General features: G+C 39.7%; 1 protein-coding gene across 1 annotated transcript; it reads right to left on the bottom strand.

Annotated features, from left to right (window-relative positions):
- Nucleotides 1-11,400: 11,400 nt before the first annotated feature.
- INA (internexin neuronal intermediate filament protein alpha) lies at nt 11,401-19,392 on the bottom strand. The gene is made up of 3 exons (XM_075841087.1): nt 18,322-19,392; nt 15,408-15,532; nt 11,401-13,661 (listed from the first exon to the last, which is right to left on the bottom strand). The coding sequence occupies exons 1-3, from the start codon at nt 19,369-19,371 to the stop codon at nt 13,373-13,375; spliced, it is 1,464 nt and encodes a 487-aa protein (XP_075697202.1). The 5' UTR covers nt 19,372-19,392; the 3' UTR covers nt 11,401-13,372.
- Nucleotides 19,393-19,725: the final 333 nt, after the last annotated feature.

Here is a 19,725-nt window from a genome sequence, read left to right as displayed (position 1 = left end):
GTTTTTTTTTCCAGCTGAAGTTGAGTTTTTCGTGGTGTTTTCAGCTAATGATCTGGTGTGTTTTTTTGGCTGCAGATACTGAATTCCCTGTAGGATTCTTCTACTGCTCAGTGACTCACGTTTCTCAATTATCAAAGAGTATCAAAACATCTCACTATAGCTGCCTGCAGGAAGTCACAATTCATATAGATCAGGCAAGGAATTTGCAAAAGGGGACAGCGCTAGAGTATATGGTCTCTAGCAGTGGAACTACAACTCACAGCATTTCACACCAGGTTGGACACTAATAAAAATATCAAACAATGCCCATACCCACAGCTCGGATAGTCTATTACAAACATGGTGGGTTTTGTCAGTGTAGCAATATCTCTGATAAATTTAGATTTTTTGTTGCACAGCTCGTATTTTTGGGGTACTTTATACTGTGTGACATCCATTCTACTTACCTACTGAGTGGTAGATTGCATCAGACTCATTTTGAATTAGGGATCACTGATCCCTATAAAGTACTGCACTAATAAGCATAAGATGATGAAGTATGGGCAAAAGTAGAGCAGTGTTTTCAACTCCTAATCACGGACAATGAATTTGAGCTGTTTTTAAATGTTGGATGGTAAATGCCAAAATAAATGAGCTGCAATAGTGTTTGTTCTAAATTAAAGTGTCATTTAGGCTGTGTTCACACTGAGTTTTTTGCAGGAGGAAAATTCCTCCTGCAAAAACTGCTCCAGACGGTTTTTGCACAGTGGTTTGACAAAAACTCATCAAAACACTAGTCAAAGTGTTTTTTTTTACCATTCTGACTGATTGAAATGGGGTTTTGGAGGCAGAAACTGCTTCAAGATGGGTCATGTCGCTTCTTTTTACTGCGACACAGTTTTTTTGCTTGCGGTAAAAAAAACTCGTCCAACTCCCATTGAAATCAATGGGAGGCATTTTCGGGCGTTTTTTGACAAGTTTTGCGGAGCGGTTTCCGCGCCAAAAAACTTGTAAAAAAACTCTGTGTGAACATTTGACTTGGGTTTCTATATCCATATCCTGTCCCCTGCCTATACAAGCATCATTGTAGTAGTAGCAGCTGTAACTTCCGGCTAAAAATTCATTTATTATCTGAATTAGGATACATGCACGGTAGTGCATGGAGGACGTAGGGCTCCCAAATGCAGAACCGCACAGCCTCTGTAAATCATATAGGCTCCAATGGCACAAGTTTTTCTCCATTGGGTTTGCACAGAATTTGACTGAAAAAAACTCTGTAGGCCTTTATAGGAAATCAGAGGCGGGGAGGTACAGCAGAGGCCCCGTGTACCTCTATGGCAGAAGTTGAACTTTTACGGCTCTACATAAAACAGAGCCGTAATGCAGCCATGTGCATGTGCCCTTAGTAATCTCCCACCCCTAAATACACTCCCTAACATTAAAATTGCAACACCAAGAAGGATAAGCCGTAAGGTTATGCAAATCGAGGAAGTAGCAGGTGTCGCCAAGATCTGCAAATAATCAAATTTTCAAGCATCTATTTCCAATCTGTGGCATGTGGGAGGACAGAGGGAAGGCATCAAAACCAGATTTAAAGCAAAGTTTTTTTTTATTCACATGAAACCTCAAAAGTCGGATCAATCGGATGATTGTGCAATGACTTTTATGTTCATCGACATGCCAGTTATCGCCACTTGGCGTAAGCTGAAAGGGACAGAATCCTTGAACTAAGAGTCTTTGGTTTATCACGCCGACCATGGGACCTCATGCAAGGCGCCTCATGCAAGGCGCATGGAATCCCTACAGCTCTATATGGTGTTACAGAGTCGCACTGTATTCTCCTCTAGTAGCAATACTTCTAGCTAAGAATACCTCCGAAATATGGCAAAAAAAAGCAAATGATTGGAGCAGCACTGTGAACAAATGCCTGACTAGGCTGGTGCAAGGCTTCAAAAATAAAGGAGTGACCTCTCCTTATCTGTTGGATATCCAAAAAAGAGAACGTGAAGCAGCACTCAAATAAAGTGAATTTATTCATCCAACATGGAACCACAACGTTTCACCTCCTCTATGAAGGCATTTTCCGAAATATGGCATATAGTGGAACATGCCACAATTTTTCTCACGGTTCAAGGAATAAAACAAAAAGGTTCCTTCTTCATGAAATGAGAAGCCCAGAAAGGTAAAGTAAGATCCCATAGCTTTCTATAGGGACCATATTACTGAGCCATAATATGGCTATGTGCATGAGGCTATAATTAGTGAAACAAATTTCCTTAAAATATTTACAGAATAATTATCTTTTTATCTAGCAAAACGATAAACCGATGAAAATCAATGGAAAGGGACTAAGCGACGTGTCACTAATTTATTGGCAATTACACATCTAACACAGCCCATTCTTCCTGGTACGTGATGAGAACCATGATTTATTTCTAAATCAATCTGGAGAGAAAAGACTTATGTGCCCTTGAGGGCGGTGTGAAGGGGGAAGGGTTTACAATCAATACTCATCATTCACAGCATTTCAAGATTCCCTGTAAAGATTTAGATGTCAAGCCCTAAAGATTTTCTTTCTAAAATATTGGAGGTGTCTAAGGGATTAATGTTCTTTTTTTCTTTCTTGCCGTATCTTTAAGCCCGTCGATCTGACTTTCGATCCCGACGTCAACTATTCTGTGACGATAAAAGCCACGCGTGTAGCATGTTTGCTAATGTCATGTCTACAGTAAACACATCTATTATTGGTCTGCAGTTGATGTGGGATAATAATCTGGAATTGTAATGATTTAGGAAGGAGGGAGCAGAAAAAGGTCAGAAATGATTGGATAAATCCTTTTGTATTCTGCTGACTTCTGGTATTGTCACATGGATAATTTTTTCTTTACCTGATATGATTAAAAATGGTGATTTCTTAATTTTTTTGTTTTTCATGAAGAATGTTATTTTGTTTTATATTGTCCCACAAGGTGCATTCAAAATGATTTCAAAATTATTTAACCCCTTAGTGACCAGCCCATTTTAGGCCTTAATGACCAAGCTATTTTATTCGTTTTTCTATAGTCGCATTCAAAGAGCTATAGCGTTTTTATTTTTTCGTCTACATAGCTGTATGAGGACTTGTTTTTTGCGGGATTAGTTGTGCTTTTTAATAGCACCATTTTTGGGTACATATAATTTTTTTATTAACTTTTATTAACCTTTTTGGGGGGGATTATAAAGAAAAACTGAAATTCCGCCATTGTTCTATGCGTTTTTAAATTGACGCCGTTCACTATGCGACGTAAATAACATGTTACCTTTATTCTATGGGTCGGTACGATTACGGCGATACCACATATGTAGAGGTTTTTTTATGTTTTACGACTTTTGCACAATAAAAACACTTTTGAACTAAAATTATTTGTTTTTGCATCGTCGCTTTCCAAGAGCCGTAATTTTTTTATTTTTCCATCAATGTAGTCATTTTTTGGGCTTGTTTTCTGCGGGACGAGACGTAGTTTTGAATGGTACTGTTTTGGGGTGCATGGGACTTATTGATTCATTTTTATTATGACTTTTTTGGGGGGCAATGGAAAAAAATGGCAATTTCGCCACGGTTTTTTGAGGTTTTTTTTACGGTGTTCACTTTGCGGTTTAAATTACATGTTAACTTTATTAATGGAGTCATTACGGTCGCGGCGATACCACATATGTGTACTTTTTTTTTTTTTTTTACACTTTTACTAAATAAAAGCACTTTTTATGGAAAAAAATGGTTTTATTTATTTTTTTACTGTACTTTTTATTAATAATCTTTATTTCACTTTGATGACTTATTTTATTAGTCCCACTAGGGTACTTTACTAACAGGGATATGTCCAGGGCAGACCTGCGGGCTTTTATCAGGCCCCCGGCTGCCATGACACCCCATCGGAGACCCGCGATTGCATTCGCGGGCCGCCGATGGGTGACAGAGGGAGCGCACTCCCTCTGTAAACAAAGTTAAATGCCGCGGTCGCTATTGACGGTGGCATTTAATGGGTTAAACGGCCGCGATCGAAGTAAACTTCGATCACGGGCGTTGGAGCAGGAGCTCAGCTGTCATCAGACAGCAGAGCCCCGGCTCCTGCCTGCACGGGAGACCCGTACAGGACTTAGACTAGGCTGACGTGAAAAGGCGTCAGCCTAGCCTAAAGCCCATTAGTGACCGACGTAAAAAGGCGTATTAGTGGTCACTAAGGGGTTAAAGGATAACATTTGTAAAAACATAAGTGTTGTTGGTCTTTGCATTGAAATCTGGTAAAAGAACAAAAAAATGTATCTCATAACTGATGTCATTATATTTAGGCTATGCATGGAAATGCTTCTGATGCCAAGCTTGTCCATAGGGTTTAATGGGCCTGACAAATGCTAAAAGAGTGTCCTTTCGGCATATGTTCCAGGAGTATAGCTCTTATTTTTTATATTTCAGGTTTGATCGTGGCAGTGAACTGGTTAACTTAAAGGGAACCTGTCACCAGCATTTCACCTATTGAACTCTGCTCACTCCCTTGCTGGCCGCTTCTGTCAAAAGTTCATTGCCATTACCCCCTCTCCTAAACTCCTCCGACCATAAATAACGGTTTGCACCTATTTTGGTAATAATCCTGCAGTCTCCTTCCTCTTCTTATACCCGCCCACCACCGAAAACTGGCACGCCCTGAATGCCAAAATCTTGAATGAGATCGCACGCATGCGTCTGTCATGTATGGTCCGATACCCTTCCCTGCTTCACCCGGGCCTCAAATCTAGTTACTGCGCATGGGCCATTATGGTGTCTCGTTGTGCACACGCACCAGAACAGGACATCGATGCGCAAGCTCGGGATTTTGTGTGTGCTGGAGGGAGGCCTGGAGCTGTCAATCAAAAGTGAGGAGTCGGGGTTAACTCGGAAGGGCTTGAGGAATGAAGATATGACTCTTATGCTCATTAGCATACAGTGCAGGAACACTAAAAAACTGAATACTAAAGATACAGAGCCAGCTAAGAAGATAATTATAGATTACATAAAAATTATTTTTCACCCACTACCACCGGGTGCGGCTGGTTTAATAGGTGAAATACTGGTGATTGGTTCCTTTTAAGGCCTCTTCTCTGATCCAGAAGTTGAGGCTGGAGTGTGGCTGTATATCCTCAGCTTAACAAGCATTAGGTATGTTTATCCAAATAGCCTTGCCCTCGTATATCTGCGCAAGGCCGACTGTCAATAGTGACATCACCAGTGCAGCTAGCGATTGGTTGCAGTGGTCATGTGTCCATGGACCAAATGTCATTGCACTGTGGTGACTAAAGATGCGGCGTAGGGGACACGAGTATTGAGCAATTGCAAATGTTTACCAATTTACTTTTTTTTTTAAATGTTGATGGCTATTTGGCCCATATTTTATATGTTCTTGGTGCAAGGAGCCGTATAGAGCTGTAATACCCCTTTATAGTTAGAATAATTTTTTTTGTGGTAAGTTCTGGCCAGGACACTTGATCACTATGAGAAATGCATTGTCTGTACCCATCTGAGGATGGCCAATTTTTGCATTTATATTTTATTTTTACTTTGTTTATTTTATTTGTTAGAACTGTAACCATTTGTATCATTGATTTAGAATGCACTTGTTTAAACAATTCCCAGCAGACTGTTCCCCATGTTGGCATCTTACACCTGGTGCACGAAGGCTAAAGATTGGTTTGTTAAGGGATAAAATATACATTGACAGACACCCACTAGAACATGCCAGACATCCTTCTGCTACCTTCTTGTCTTTAATTCAGAGGGATGGCCCATTCCTCTTCTTTCAATGCCCAAACCACAAGGCAACAGCTGCACTGTGTCATTTTCTCATTAAACACCAGTGATTCCCAGATGGGCAGAGAACAAAGGCTGAGGTAAAGGTGCTATAAGAAGACAAGGGAGCCGCCAAGACTACGAAGGAGGCACGTAATAGCCAATTTGTCAGTAACCCTTCTGTGACCTTCAGAATAGATCAGAAAGCAGTGAACCAGCAATTCTAGAATAAATTACGTTTATCTTTAACAAAAACTGAAGTACAAAATAGTCTTTTTTTAAAACAGACGGGAAAATTCATATCGCTTTGATTACAAATTCCACGAAGTACAGTAAAAAATTGTGTAGTACCGTGTTAGCCAGAGACAATATGAAATGTTAAATACTTTTGTGTCAAAAAAGACAAAAGTATAATAGGTATGATACCTTTATTGGCTAACCATAAAAGTTCTATATGCAAGCTTTCAGAGCACAGAGGCCCCTTCTTCAGGCAGTTTACAAATGAATGACTTAGAAAAAAGCACAACATTTAGATGTTACACAAAGACAATTAGTACATGAGGTGATACATCATTAAGATAAGCCGGGGCAATAAAACTGAGGTTATAGGGGTGATGACTTAGGAGTTAAGGCATCTGGAGTCAGTCTGATGGGGGATGTGACGTGTGTCCATGTAGTGGCTCATAAATCCTGGTGTTAGATTGAGGCCTTGTGTCAATGACTGGAATTTTATCATCATCTTGAATTCCCAAATTTTTCTTTCTCTGTTGTTTTTAAAATGACCCTTCAGAATGAGTACCTTTAAATCTGCCAAACTGTGGTCTGGTCCAGAGAAGTGTTTTCCCACGGGTGTATCCACCTCCTGTTTTATTGTATGTCTGTGAAGATTCATCCTGGTTTGTAGTTTTTGTATTGTTTCTCCAATGTAGATTCCTTTATTGATGCACCTTGTACACAGGATCATGTACACTACATTGGAGGATGTACAGGAGAACGAGCCAGTGATTTTATAGTCCTGCTGCGTGTTTGGTATGTGGATGGTGTTTGATGACCAGATGTTGGTACAGGTCTTGCATTTTCTACTGTTGCAAGGAAAAGTGCCAGTCTCTGATGGTGGTGAGAGGGCACTTCTGACCAGGAGATTCCTTAGGTTTGGTGGCTGTTTGTAGGCAAGGAGTGGTAAATCTGGGAATATAATTGCATTTCACTTCTTTAAGTCGCCGTGTATCTTGGACTGATACAGCCCAGAGACCTGTATTTACAAGGAATAAATTGACCTATAGTTTACCATTGTATCCATGCTATCACTGATTGTAGATATAGAATTGGCCATTTACAGTAACATGACGCTGGAGACTCCACCCAAAATGAGGAGTCCTACAAACCTCTTGTTTTGGTGCATTATAGTGGAAGAGACATTCAAAGAACTTCTATTTTAAGAAGACGATGCTGTACTTCAGTCTTTCAGTGGATGGCATGTGTACCAGGTATCTTACTGTGTATCCGTTCTGAGGCCCCATGCAGACGACCGTAAAAATTGCGGACCACTATTATGGGCCTATTCACTTCTATTGTCCACAAACACCTTCCCGTTTATTTACGTGTCCGGGCCGTAGAAGTGTACCCAAACGATAGGACATGTCCTATCTTTTGCTTTTTAAGGGCTGTGCTCCTATACTTTGTATGGGGGCATGGGGGGGAAATGCGGGCGGCTGGCTGTGCCCGCAATCGCGGCCTGTGATTACAGCCACGGCCGCGTGCATGGGTCCTCAAAGATATAAATTCACTAGGTATATTGCCTAATTCTTATAGAAAATGTCCCATTAAATAAAGGTTAATTTAAAAAAAAATCTCACATATAAATCTTTAAAGTAACACTACTGGAGGAACTGATACAATGCATTAGGCCCCCTTCCTTTTATTGCGTTTCAAATGACACAAACATGCTGCGTATGTAAAGACATTTTCATATTTTTTACTATAATTTTTAACTAACATCCGGCTGCAGCGCTCGTCCCGTTCCCAAAAAAATAAATAAAACCGAAGTGCTGCAAAAATTAGTGAATGGCCTAAGGGGGCGGTTCATGACTTTTCTCTCTTTGGTGTTCTTTGAATCCCTGTGTCATGCATCACCCCCTCGGGCCCTGCACTACACAAAATAGGGCGAATATATATTTTAACTCACGCCACAGTTGCGCTAAAATTTGGGACTTTTTACTTGTCTTGCCATTTTTTGAAAAGGTTTTCATAGGAGGTAGTATGGCAATGATAGATTTACCATCATTTACGCTAGAAACTGGCGTAAATTCTGGCACAAATCTACACCTGCTTGTAGCAGGCCCAAATTTACATTTCTGTCACAAAGAGTTTGAGCGCCTCAATAAATTTGGCACATTTTCTTCTGATGTAAATTAGTTTGAGTGGCGTTTGAAACGCCCGTCTTAATACAGCGTATATTCCCCTCAAAGTATCGGCTACTATCCAGCTTTCCCAGAAACAGATACATTATACAAATTAGAATTCAAACTGTATATGCTCCTTCATTTCATTGGATTTATACTTGCAGAATTCTCTACATTTGTTCCTCAAGCTTCATAATGTATGTAATCTGCCAGTGGTTCCTGGGGTGAATTCCATTAATTCTGGTCTCCCCACTGTACTGCCTTTTTGCAGCCTTTTGCCTTTTTATTTGAAGATTAGTTTCTCAGTGTGGACGAAGATGAAAGATTTTTCCTTGCGATCCTTATCTTTATGAGCCTCGCTAGAAAATGTCACTGTGTAGCCCTAGCCTAAAGGGGGTTTTACACTTGGCGATTATCGTGCAGACATATAACGCTCGTTGCCGATAATTGCCCTGTCTAAACAGGGCAGCGATCAGCAGATGAACGCGCAAATTGCTCGATCATCTGCTGATCGTATAGTTTTAAAAAAGTTCAATATTATCGTTGTCAGCCGCACCCCCCCTATGTAAACAGGGAGACTCGCTGCTGTCATTATAATGTATGGGGATGAGCGATCGGAGTAACGACCGCTTATCCCCATCCGTAGCTCTGTGTGACAGGAGCAAACGAGCGCCAATCATCCATGTCTCGTTGATCGGCGCTCGCTGCATCGGCCGAGTGAAGTAGTCATACTATTATCTTTGCATTTTTAGTTTGCATTTGCAGTTGTAGAAAATTAGAGTCTAAATCCATTCCGGTAACTGGACACACAAAGTATACATAGTCCCAGAGATTTGTAGAAGGGAATGAGGGGATGGGAGGAAACCTCCAGCTCACCAGCTCCACGTTCCTGTGTCCAAGTCTCGCCCGGATCTCCGTGACGGCACACGGTAGACAATACGAGAAAAAAGAGAAGTAGGATCCAGCGATGTATATGTAAATGGAGAAACTCGGTTTCCACTTTATTGATCACGGACAATAAAAGGTGAACACAAGAGAAATGACAAGGTGGTTAAATTGGCTCTTATTCATGGCTGATTCATGTCACATTGTGCTCGAAACGCGTAGGCTTCCTTTCATTTGCCAATTTAACCACCCTGTCATTTCTCCTGTGTTCACCTTTTATTGTTCGTGATCAATAAAGTGGAAACTGAGTTTCCCCATTTACATATACATCACTGGATCCTACTTCTCTTTTTTCTCGTATACATAGTCCCCTAAGAATGTTCTGCAGGTTATTGCCTAGCAATTATTTGATAACCTTTCTGGGTGTCAACCATTTTCCTTGATGTAGCTCTACAATAGACTGTCGTCCCCCCCCCCCGCCATACTACTATTATTCAAATCTCATCTCTATGGCTGGTACTGTAAGGATATGTTCACACAGCTTAGCAAAATATGTCTGAAAATAAGTTTTTTTTAACAACTCACGTTTTTTGCTGCGTTTTTGGAGCTGTTTTTCAATGGAGTCAATGAAAAACGCCTCCAAAAACGTCACAAGAAGTGTCCTGCACTTCATTTGACAAGCCGTAATTTTACACGCCGTATTTTGACAGTGACGCGTAAAATAAAGGCTCATGGGAACAGAACACCGTAAAACCCATTGCAGGCAATGGGCAGATGTTTATAGGCATATTAGGGGCATTTTTTCAGGCGTAATTCGAGGCGTAAAGCGCCCAAATTACGTCTGAAACCACTGCGTGTGAACATACCCTTAGTCTGGAATCCCCCATGCGGAAAATCCACATGCTGCTGAACACTTTCCGTGCGGAAATCAGAGCATGCTGCATTTTTTTTCAAAACCGCAGCACTCTCATTCTGTTCTGGATGTTCACTGTGGATTTCAGCTTTTTCAATGTAGAAGGGGTGAAATCCGCAGCAAAATACGGGCATTAAACGTGAGCATGTTGCTGCGGAAATACTGCTGAAAAATCATTGTCATTTCCATCCCGTGTGAATACAGCCTAATGAAGTTGTTTGCAAACTCCCCACTAACTAAAACAGAGAGTCAATTGGGCTTATTTATGAAATTTACTGCTCAAGTGAAGATTATGTCCCGTTTCCTCAGTGACATTGGGGGATATTTATCAAGCTGTCTTAGGGTATGTTCAAACGGCCGAAAAATCGGAAGCAGAACACCTCCAAACATCTGCCCATTGATTTCAATGGGGAAACTACGTTCTGTTCCGAGGGAGCGTTTTTCGCGGCTTTTTTTAACGCATAAAAAAACGTCCACGATAAAGAAATGCAGGACACTTCTTGGGACGTTTTTGGAGCCGTTTTCCATAGCCTCTATTGAAAAAAGCTTCAAAAACGCCGCAAAAAACGCGGAGAAATTCTCTTGAAAACAGCTCCGTATTTCGAGACGTTTTTGAATCTGCGTGTGAACATACCCTTATAGTAAGAATGTCCTTTGTTGTCAGGTAAAATGAAAGTTGAGCTCTGATTGGTTGCTATGGGCAACAAAAGACATTCTTACTATAGGACAGCTTGATAAATCTCCCACATTAATTGCAATTTTTTGATGCCCCTAATTAAAATGGATAGACGTTTGTCATTTCGATGTCATTGAATTCATGAAACATCACTATTTACTTGCAAACAATCTGGACTGCGAAAACTGCCATCAACCTCTGCGTTGGATCGCTCATCGCCAATGTTCCAATGGATATTCTTGGAAGTGTTTTTACAAGAAGTGTGCGTCGTCACAGGTAACCGTCATTAAGGGATCTTTCTTTGAAAAGTCGCATATCTCTCTGATAAAGTGGCTACACATCACTTACCTCTGGTGTTTGGAAACCTCTGAAAAACAAGCTGCACAAATGAATGGAATATCGGAACACTCCATAGTTGAAATTTTTAAGTTTATCGTGAAGTATGTAGTGTCTATTTTCGTACTACTTCATTTGTGTTAACATTTGTGTCAAGTGAAGTTTATGTCCTAGGGGGACTTATCTTCACTTGATCCAAATTGACTTGGTTTCCACAGGCAATACCATTTTCTTTGCTTGAGTTATTAATAAGCCTTGATCGTTAGTTGATCTATAGTACATATATTTGTGACCTTTTACATCTGTCATCTGTTTAATAGACAAATTTCAGTAGAATAATTATTGTTGCCAATGATGATAAACCAATTCACCCCATCCCCTAGCACAAATAAAGAAGGACACCGCATGGTTTGATATCATGACTTTTATTTTGTATCTTGTCTGCAGGCATAACAATGTAACTTTCTCTGTTGTGCTCATTGATTTTAACATTTAGGGATACAAAGGTAAAAAAAATGCCCCAAGAAATGCCATTATTCATTGCCATGACTAAGACGTCAGTGGTCACACAGCAAACATACATCATGCATCAAAACAGTATCGGAAGAATATCACTAGTAGTAAGACATTTTTAAGACAAGTTGCATTATTTTTTTTCACGTCTTTACTTTGATTTTTACCTTGTATGTGACTCCTCTTAGATGGTATTCTTCCGTACTGTGCTGTATATTTCTATTCTTAACCAGCTTCTATATCTAGTAATCCCTTTGTATCTAACCTGCTAATATTTGTGTTAGTGTAACACTACCAGCATTTTAGGACTTTGTGTGGCTTACAGTGTTTGTGTGTGTTACATTACTAGGTGCTCTAGAAGAAACCATTGGTAGGTTATTGGAAAACATAGGCTGTGATCATCAGGTTAGCATTGAAAATGCCCACAAATTGCAATGTGCTTTAGATTATGATGTTCTTTATTAGTATTCGATGCTAGTTAGTTACCATACATCCACATGTCTAAGAACTAAGTGCACATTTTTAGACTGTATTCTATACTAAGTAGATCAAGGAGTGATGTGCTTTTCATGAATGGGTGGCTATGACAATACACTATGGACTGGTCTACTCATGACATCTAAAAGTTTGCATCATGCATCCATCATACCAGCATGGTCATGGTCCCTGTTGTAAGGTGTGGGAGGCAAGCAGGTTGGGGCTTCTATGGAAGTTTAAACCTAGAAATTATTGTTGCTAGAGTAGGTATTATGAGTTGTTTCACAGTTCTTTCTTATGAAAGAGGTTGTCAAGGTTTAGAAAAAGGGTGCTTTTTATTTTCTGGAAACTGCACCACTCTGGTCCACAGGCAGTGTCTGGTATTGCAGCTCAGATCCATTCCCCTGGATGAGGCTGAGCTGCAATACCAAACACAGCCCATGGACAAGAGTGGCACTTTTTAACTTATGCTCTTAAAGGCTATGTGCACACTTTTAAATTGTTTGTTTGTTTTTTTATTAAAAATATTTACCAGTGTTATTGGGGCAACCTCCAGTATACTTTCTGTAAAAAAAAAAAATTTTATGTATTGAAATGAAGCTGATTTTTATCCTGAGCAGCTGTATCTAGCACTGAAACCTGTATCAGTCAGGTCAACGGCACTGACGGGTTCAGTGTCCGCTGGTCCTGAGCATCTCTGACACGCAGGATCCACCTGTAATCGATCATATGATTGATGGCAGCCCGATCCTGCGTGTCTTTGACACGCAGGACTCACTGACAATGAACCCGTCAGTGCCGTTGACCTGACGGATACAGGATTCCAGTGCAAGATACAGCTGCTCTGTATACAGTATACAAAGCAGCTATATGTCAAAAAGTAAAAACTATTTTCAATAAAAAGTATTTTGAAAGTTGCACCAATCACGAGACATGTTTATTGAAAAAGAAAAATATGATTTCAAAGGTGTATATAGCCTTTAACGCCTTTAACGACCTAGGTTCAGTTCTTACTAGCTCTAGGGAGATGAATAATTCCTTCTGTTTAGCATCACCAACTTCATGAACACATCCCGGAAGTTGGTATATGGGAAAACATTCCTACAGGAAAGGTTCTTCTAGGATTCATTAGTATCTTCTACAATAGACCAATGCATCCTATAACACCATAGACTGGCAGGCCATACTAGGACTTGTGGTTCCAGAATAGCTAGTAGATCACAGGCTTCAAGCCTAGAATGAAGCCTCCTTGTGATGTTCAAAATGAATGTACTCTACTAGAAAACCTTTGTGACCATTTATCATACAAGCATTAGCTGTGCAACTCTAAAAGTGAATGAAACAATGACAAAGTGAAAATACTAATGAAAAATTTGTAAATTACTAGTTGCCTAAGGTGATCCATTTAATCCCTCATTCTGACCCGGCTTCTCTGGTTTTTTGGTTGAAACAGTTTCTTCAATGATTTCTTCATATGTTTCTCCTCTGTGAGTAGATGTTTTAGAGGTTATTTTTCCTGAATCTGCTTCATCTTTCCTTGAAGAGGATGAAGCTGGTGTTATCTTGGAGGAGGATGAAATATGGACTCGAGGCTGATAAGAGTAACTCTGGGATGGGTTTGGAGGCATAATGCTAATTCCGCTGGTGCTAAACCGGGTCTCCTCACCTTCCAACAATTTTCTGACAAAAAAAGAATCATAAAGAAAATTAGACAATTTCAAACAGTACTGGATTTACATCTCAGGAGCCTGACCCCACCTATCAAGTAGACCACACCTTAAAGAAGAACTCACATGACATTTATTTCTTTGCCCGTTTTTAATGGGCATCTTGTACAACTAAATGATATTTATTTGCTCACAGAGAGTCTATTATACGAAACACTGGCTCCGTTCGGGTCCCCCGTGCTGTCACGTGATCTGTAAACTGAGTCGCCGATTCACACAGCGTCTCATGTGTGGACCGGAAGCCAGTTTCTCAATGTAAGTCTATGAGACTCACAGATTCATAGACTTACATAGAGAAACTGGCTTCTAGCCCACAAAATAAGACGCTGTGTGAATCGGTGAGTCAGTTTACAGATCACGTGCCCGCACGGGGGAGCCAATCGGAGCCAGTGTTTTGTATAATAGACTCTCTGTGAGCAAATAAATATAATTTATATGTACAAGATGCCCATTACAAACAAGCAAAGAAATAAAACATTTCATGGGAGTTCTTTTTTAAAGGGAACCTGTCACCAGCATTTCACCTATTAAACCAGCAATACCAGGCGGTAGTGGGTGAAAAATTGTTTCTATAGAACCTATAATTGTCGTCTTAGTCGCTTGTGTAGCTTTAGTATTCAGCTTTTTAGTGTTCCCACATCGTATGCTAATGAGCATAAAAGAGTCAGATCTTCATTTGAAAAGAGTCAAATCTTAATTTGAAAAGAGTCACATCTTCATTCCTCAAGCCTTTCCGAGTTAATCCCGCCTCCTTACTTTTGATTGACAGCTCCTCGCCTTCCCCCAGCACACAAAATCCTGCGCTTGTGCATTGATGTCCTCTTCTGGGGTGTGTGCACAAAGGGACACCGGATTATTACGATAAAAGGCGCAAAATGTTTGCAGGCCGTTATTTACAGTCGGAGGAGGAATTTAGGAGAGGCGATAACGGCAATGAACTTTTTATAGCAGCGGCCAGTGAGGGATAAGTAAAATTCAATAGGTGAAATGCTGGTGACAGGTTCCCTTTAAGTCATGTATGGCTTTTCAATGTTTGTCTGTTCTTACAAAATAAAGCTGAACATTTATAGTGTGCTTCTCACAACATCTAACGCCCTCTGCAGCCTTTCTATTGTTGCCTTTGGATGTTCTTTCACTATTCATGCCTAATTAACAGCGCCCATAATTTACATCAGAACGCACACTGTTCCTGTTCAGTTTTGCCCTTCGCACCCTTCACCCTTCACAAAGTCACAGGCCTGCCGTGCGTATAGGTAAATCCACAGAGATGTCCATGCCTGTCACTGTAGCACGACCACTGCAGCCCCACCCACATAGAGTTGCCAAGCAGTATAAACAATGGGGACTATAGATCAATAGCCAGTACAGAACAGTTTTTTTGTTTATTATTTTTTTACTTTAAATGCATAGTTGGCGTTCTTTTATTTAACTGTACCACAATACAACGTGGCTTCATATATGTTATGCTCCTAGACAACTAGTGTGGCATTCTGAATACATGTTTTAGATTGATATACTGTATATTGAATACATTTTTTTTATTTTTAAATGGATATAAACCGTGAGAGATTTCAGAACTATTGCTGTCAATCTTAAATATTACATACACGTGACCACTCCCAGATACACAACAAATTTTACACATACAACTATCATTTGATAAATATTATTAATATAATCAAATAGAAAAATAAATTACCGATATGCTGCAATTTCAATGTCCAGTGCCATCTTGACATTTAGCAGGTCCTGATATTCCCGCAGATGGCGAGCCATTTCACCCTTTGTACTCCTCAGTTCGTTTTCCAGATGATTAATTGTATCCTTTACTCAAGCAGAGAGAGAGAGAGAGAGAGAGTGATTATTACGTAGCATGCCAAAGCCCCAGAAATGTTGTAAACTGTAATGTTCATATTACTATAATAACTATTATTATACCAATAGTCGATAATCCCCTAGTATAACCAGGTCCTCCAGAGGGAGAGCTGTTCTTTCCAGAGGCTCTGGTTATTTGAGGGGGTCTCGAGTGTGTATAAATATAAATGTGTATATATATATATATATATATATATATATATATATATATATATATATATAGTGAAAGAAAGTTCGGAGTAGCACCATACAACAAAACAGGTATGGAATGTGTGAACGCCTATAAATATATATATATATATATATATATATATATACATACATATACTAAACAATCCTCTATTGTTAAAATATGAATTCATCTAGATTGCTCAATTAAACTCAAAAGACCTCAGTAATGCTTAGAATTAGGGTCATCTGGCCAGGCCTTCTCTACCCTGAACCTTACAATTTACCAATGTCCTGCCAGCATCCCTCACACATCTTATACCATTATCTATATGCATGTATATTCATAGTTCTGGAAGAGCAGTCACCTCCTTCATTGACAGATGGGAAGCCTTTCTCTGCTCTGTCCTGTCACAGCTTAAAAATACATCACATATTCATTTGGTAATTCGACTTTCCTGAGTATTTACATAAGCCATAATTACAATTTAAAAAAATCCATAAAAAAAAAAATCAGTTAGCCTGCTTGCTGGCAGTTTCCAGATAAAGGAAAGTGAGAACTGCAAAAATACGGATAATTGAGCTATATTAAAAAAACAACAACTATATTTTACATTTAATAAAGCCAATCAAAGGTAAAGCTTTATTCTAATACTCAACTGTCTCACGCCAGGGATTATTTGAACGTAGCCCCTCGGGTATTGTCTAGAACTCTTCATTGCCATATCCATTGTGTCAGTTATATGTAACATCTGAATACTATCAATCTCAATACTGGCACCAGCTCTTGCGTAACAACCATAATAACAATGTCATAATGGAGAACTTAGTGTTTTAAATATAGCAGAAAAAAGAGCTATTGTATACATTTAATCTCTAAATAATATTTCAATACCCTATTCCCAGTCTCATTCCTATTTTATAAATAAATACCTATGTGTTTATCTTAGATTGTATGGTCGTAGAGAATTTTTGTTTACCCTGTAAATCGTCATTTATATATAGGTCCCTATAGCATATTATTGCAATATGCATTTGAATCAGCCTGAAATAAGAAACAGAGAGAGAGAGACGCTTAAATTAGTTTTGTTTCCAGTGGAGGTTGCCTGGGAAATGAAACCTACAGAATCCCCATGGAGTTTGGTTGCTAGAATAATACTGTTCACACCCAGGCTTGTACTTTCATCTCTTCTGCAAAATGTCTATAAAGCATGTATATAAAATACCAGGTTATGGCTAGTAATATGTGTTACCTGTCACACAAAAAATGTACCTCGTATATTTTACAGTGATGTGACCTGTTTTAAATAAAATGAAGCAATATAAACTAATGGAAGAAAAACAAGGTGCCACTCCCTTCTAAAGATGGCGAAAGTTATGTTGGTTAGATCTGAAATTTACTATCAGACTGGTTCCAATCTGATCTCCAGTCTCCATCACCTTCACAGAAAAATACTAGAGAATATTTGTAAGCTAAAAAAATAAGTCATTCAATTATCCTGAACTTTTTCTACAATACATGAATGTGATCATGCGTTTTGATAAGTTATTTAACCATTCACTATATCAAACTCTATAGATTTACATAGCGCAATATTTTTTATGTTTAGTTTATTATTGGTATTGTGAAAAGATTTATATAGTACATAGTATTTTTTTCAAACGGTAAAAAAAGTGCAATTGATATGAATACATAGCTAGATAGATACAGAAGTTTTATACAGATAGATATGAGTTAGGTAGCTAAGCAGCGATGAGATGGATGGATGGATGGATGGATAGATTTTCTGCCTGAGCAAACAGTGCCTATAAAGCATTAGGAAGATATATTTGCTTGCAAAATATATTTATTCAGTGCTCTACTATTCTTCCCTTAATAACCATAGGCATAAAAGATTGCAGCAAGATCAGTTATTTGCAATAATAAACAATTCCTTTTACAGTCTTTCTCCTTCTAGTGTGTACCATTTAGGGTTAAGTCCCTTGATAGTTCCATAAAAAGCCTTTGTTATACTCTATTGCCACTCCCTACCATCCCCCTACCACCTTCACCCCCACTCCCACCCATTCTATTTTTTTTTTACTTTCCAGTGTACCACAAAGAAACTACTGCCTACACGAATGTATTACATAAAGCTCCTCATATATAATGTATTACATTCATTCTCCATGATTGCAGATTAACCTGTTACAGAAAAATATTCACTATTTGGTGAGCTGTGGTGTGGGAATACATAGTATATTACTAAAGAGCTGACATACAGTGATGTCTAATAAACTGATTCCCTTTTATAACTCATAAAAATCAAATATGGGGAAAAAGTTTAGGCAACAAAATCCAGCATGTAATATAAAGTGTATAGTCCTATATGTCCTAAGTAAATGGTATGGGCAGTGGATCTAGAGCATGAGTCGGATCAGCACCATGGACAACTCCACATGAGAAGGAAAGGATTCTATAGTGCTGCACCAGTAAATACTAACAGTCCCATTAACCATACTAACCCTATCCCCATAACTGGAATAACAAGGAATTCTATAGTGTCAGGGCACTATTGTAGGAGTTTTACCTGCATACCAGAAGCCTCTGCTATGTGTCTGTCTTCCATCTCCTGGATCTGTCTTTCCAGGGACTCATTGGTACCACGAAGGCTTTCAATCTCAATGGTATTTGACTGGAGCTTTCTTCTATAATCGTTGATCTCCTCCCTGCTGGCTCTGATGGCTTCGGAGCTGCGAGATGCCTGCTCACTCAAGTTGGCATATTTGGACTTGTACCACTCATCAGCAGACTGCAGGTTCTTGGCTGCCAGAGACTCATACTGAGAACGGATATCCTTCAAAGCTGAAGTCAGGTCAGGCTTGGACATCTCCATTTCTACAGAGACCTGGGAGGCTTGAAGCATGGCCATCAGCTCGATGACTTCTTCTTCATGGGCTTTTCTCATAAAGGAGATCTCATCCAGCAGAGATTCCACCTTCTTTTCCAGATCCAAACGAGCCAAGGTGGCATCATCCACATCTTTCTTATGAGCTTTCAAGGCATACTCTGTTTCTTCTCTCATCCTGATCTCATCTTCATATTTAGCCTTGAGTTTCTGCAGATCATCTTCTAAGCTGTCCCTCTCTATGATGAGCTGAGCCTTCTCGGTATTGAGGTCCTCTATTTGAGACCGAAGATCTTTAAACTCTTGCTGGTAGAGCTCTCCAAGCCTGGAGGGTTCAGATTGTCTTTGCCTTAGGGCTATCAGCTCAGTCTCCAGCACCTTGTTCTGTTGCTCCAGGTTATGCACCTTCTCAATGAACATTGCAAACCGATCATTGAGCCCTTGAAGTTGTTCCTTTTCATTGGTACGGATAATTTTAAACTCATTGTTCACAACTGAAGTTTGAGCCAGGTCTAAGTTTTCTCCAGACACATAGCCACCTGGTCTAGCTGATCTTCTATACGAAGCTCCTGAAGAGACATTGCTGCCATATAAGTTGTGGGACTTATAGCCACCAGTAATGGTTGTCCTGGAGGAAGAACTGCTCCCTCCAAAGCGACTGCTTGACCTAGGAGGGTCTCCAAAAATCTTCCTGTATGAGGAGGAAAGGTAATGATCTGAACCATAACTCATCTTGAAGAGAGAATGAGGGAGGAACACCTGCGCCCTGGCTTTTATACTGGGAGGAAAGATCAATAGCTAGGGGGGGAGCATTTACTTTCGTTGCCACATAATGAGATTTAACCCCCTCCTCCCTGGAATGAATGAATTATCTTGTATGCTGCAGCAGAAGATATTGCACAGGAGTTGACGGAAGAAGGAAAGCAGAGGTTTAATTCAAATTGCACAGATGGAACTGTCCATTTTGCCGCAGTGCTGATGTCAGCAATACCCAACCTCCCCCTCTGCCTGGCACAGGGGCTCCCCACCAACCTCTTGTCCTGATATTACTGTTCAGATATGAAAAGACTAAGAAATCCTGCCACA

This window comes from Rhinoderma darwinii, chromosome 11, assembly GCF_050947455.1.
Source record: "Rhinoderma darwinii isolate aRhiDar2 chromosome 11, aRhiDar2.hap1, whole genome shotgun sequence".
Lineage (NCBI taxonomy): Eukaryota > Metazoa > Chordata > Amphibia > Anura > Rhinodermatidae > Rhinoderma > Rhinoderma darwinii.
The sequence above is the reverse complement of the archived record's forward strand: the minus strand, read 5'-3'. Positions and strand labels throughout refer to the sequence as shown.

What these genes read in the sequence shown, in the direction of transcription:
- INA (XM_075841087.1), bottom strand. Translation starts at nt 19,371, where the DNA reads ATGAGTTATGGTTCAGATCATTACCTTTCCTCCTCATACAGGAAGATT. An exon ending in CAGAGGCTTCTGGTATGCAG is followed by an intron (nt 15,533 to 18,321) that starts GTAAAACTCCTA and finishes GCTTGAGTAAAG; the next exon opens with GATACAATTAATCATCTGGA. An exon ending in ATTGAAATTGCAGCATATCG is followed by an intron (nt 13,662 to 15,407) that starts GTAATTTATTTT and finishes TTTTTTTGTCAG; the next exon opens with AAAATTGTTGGAAGGTGAGG.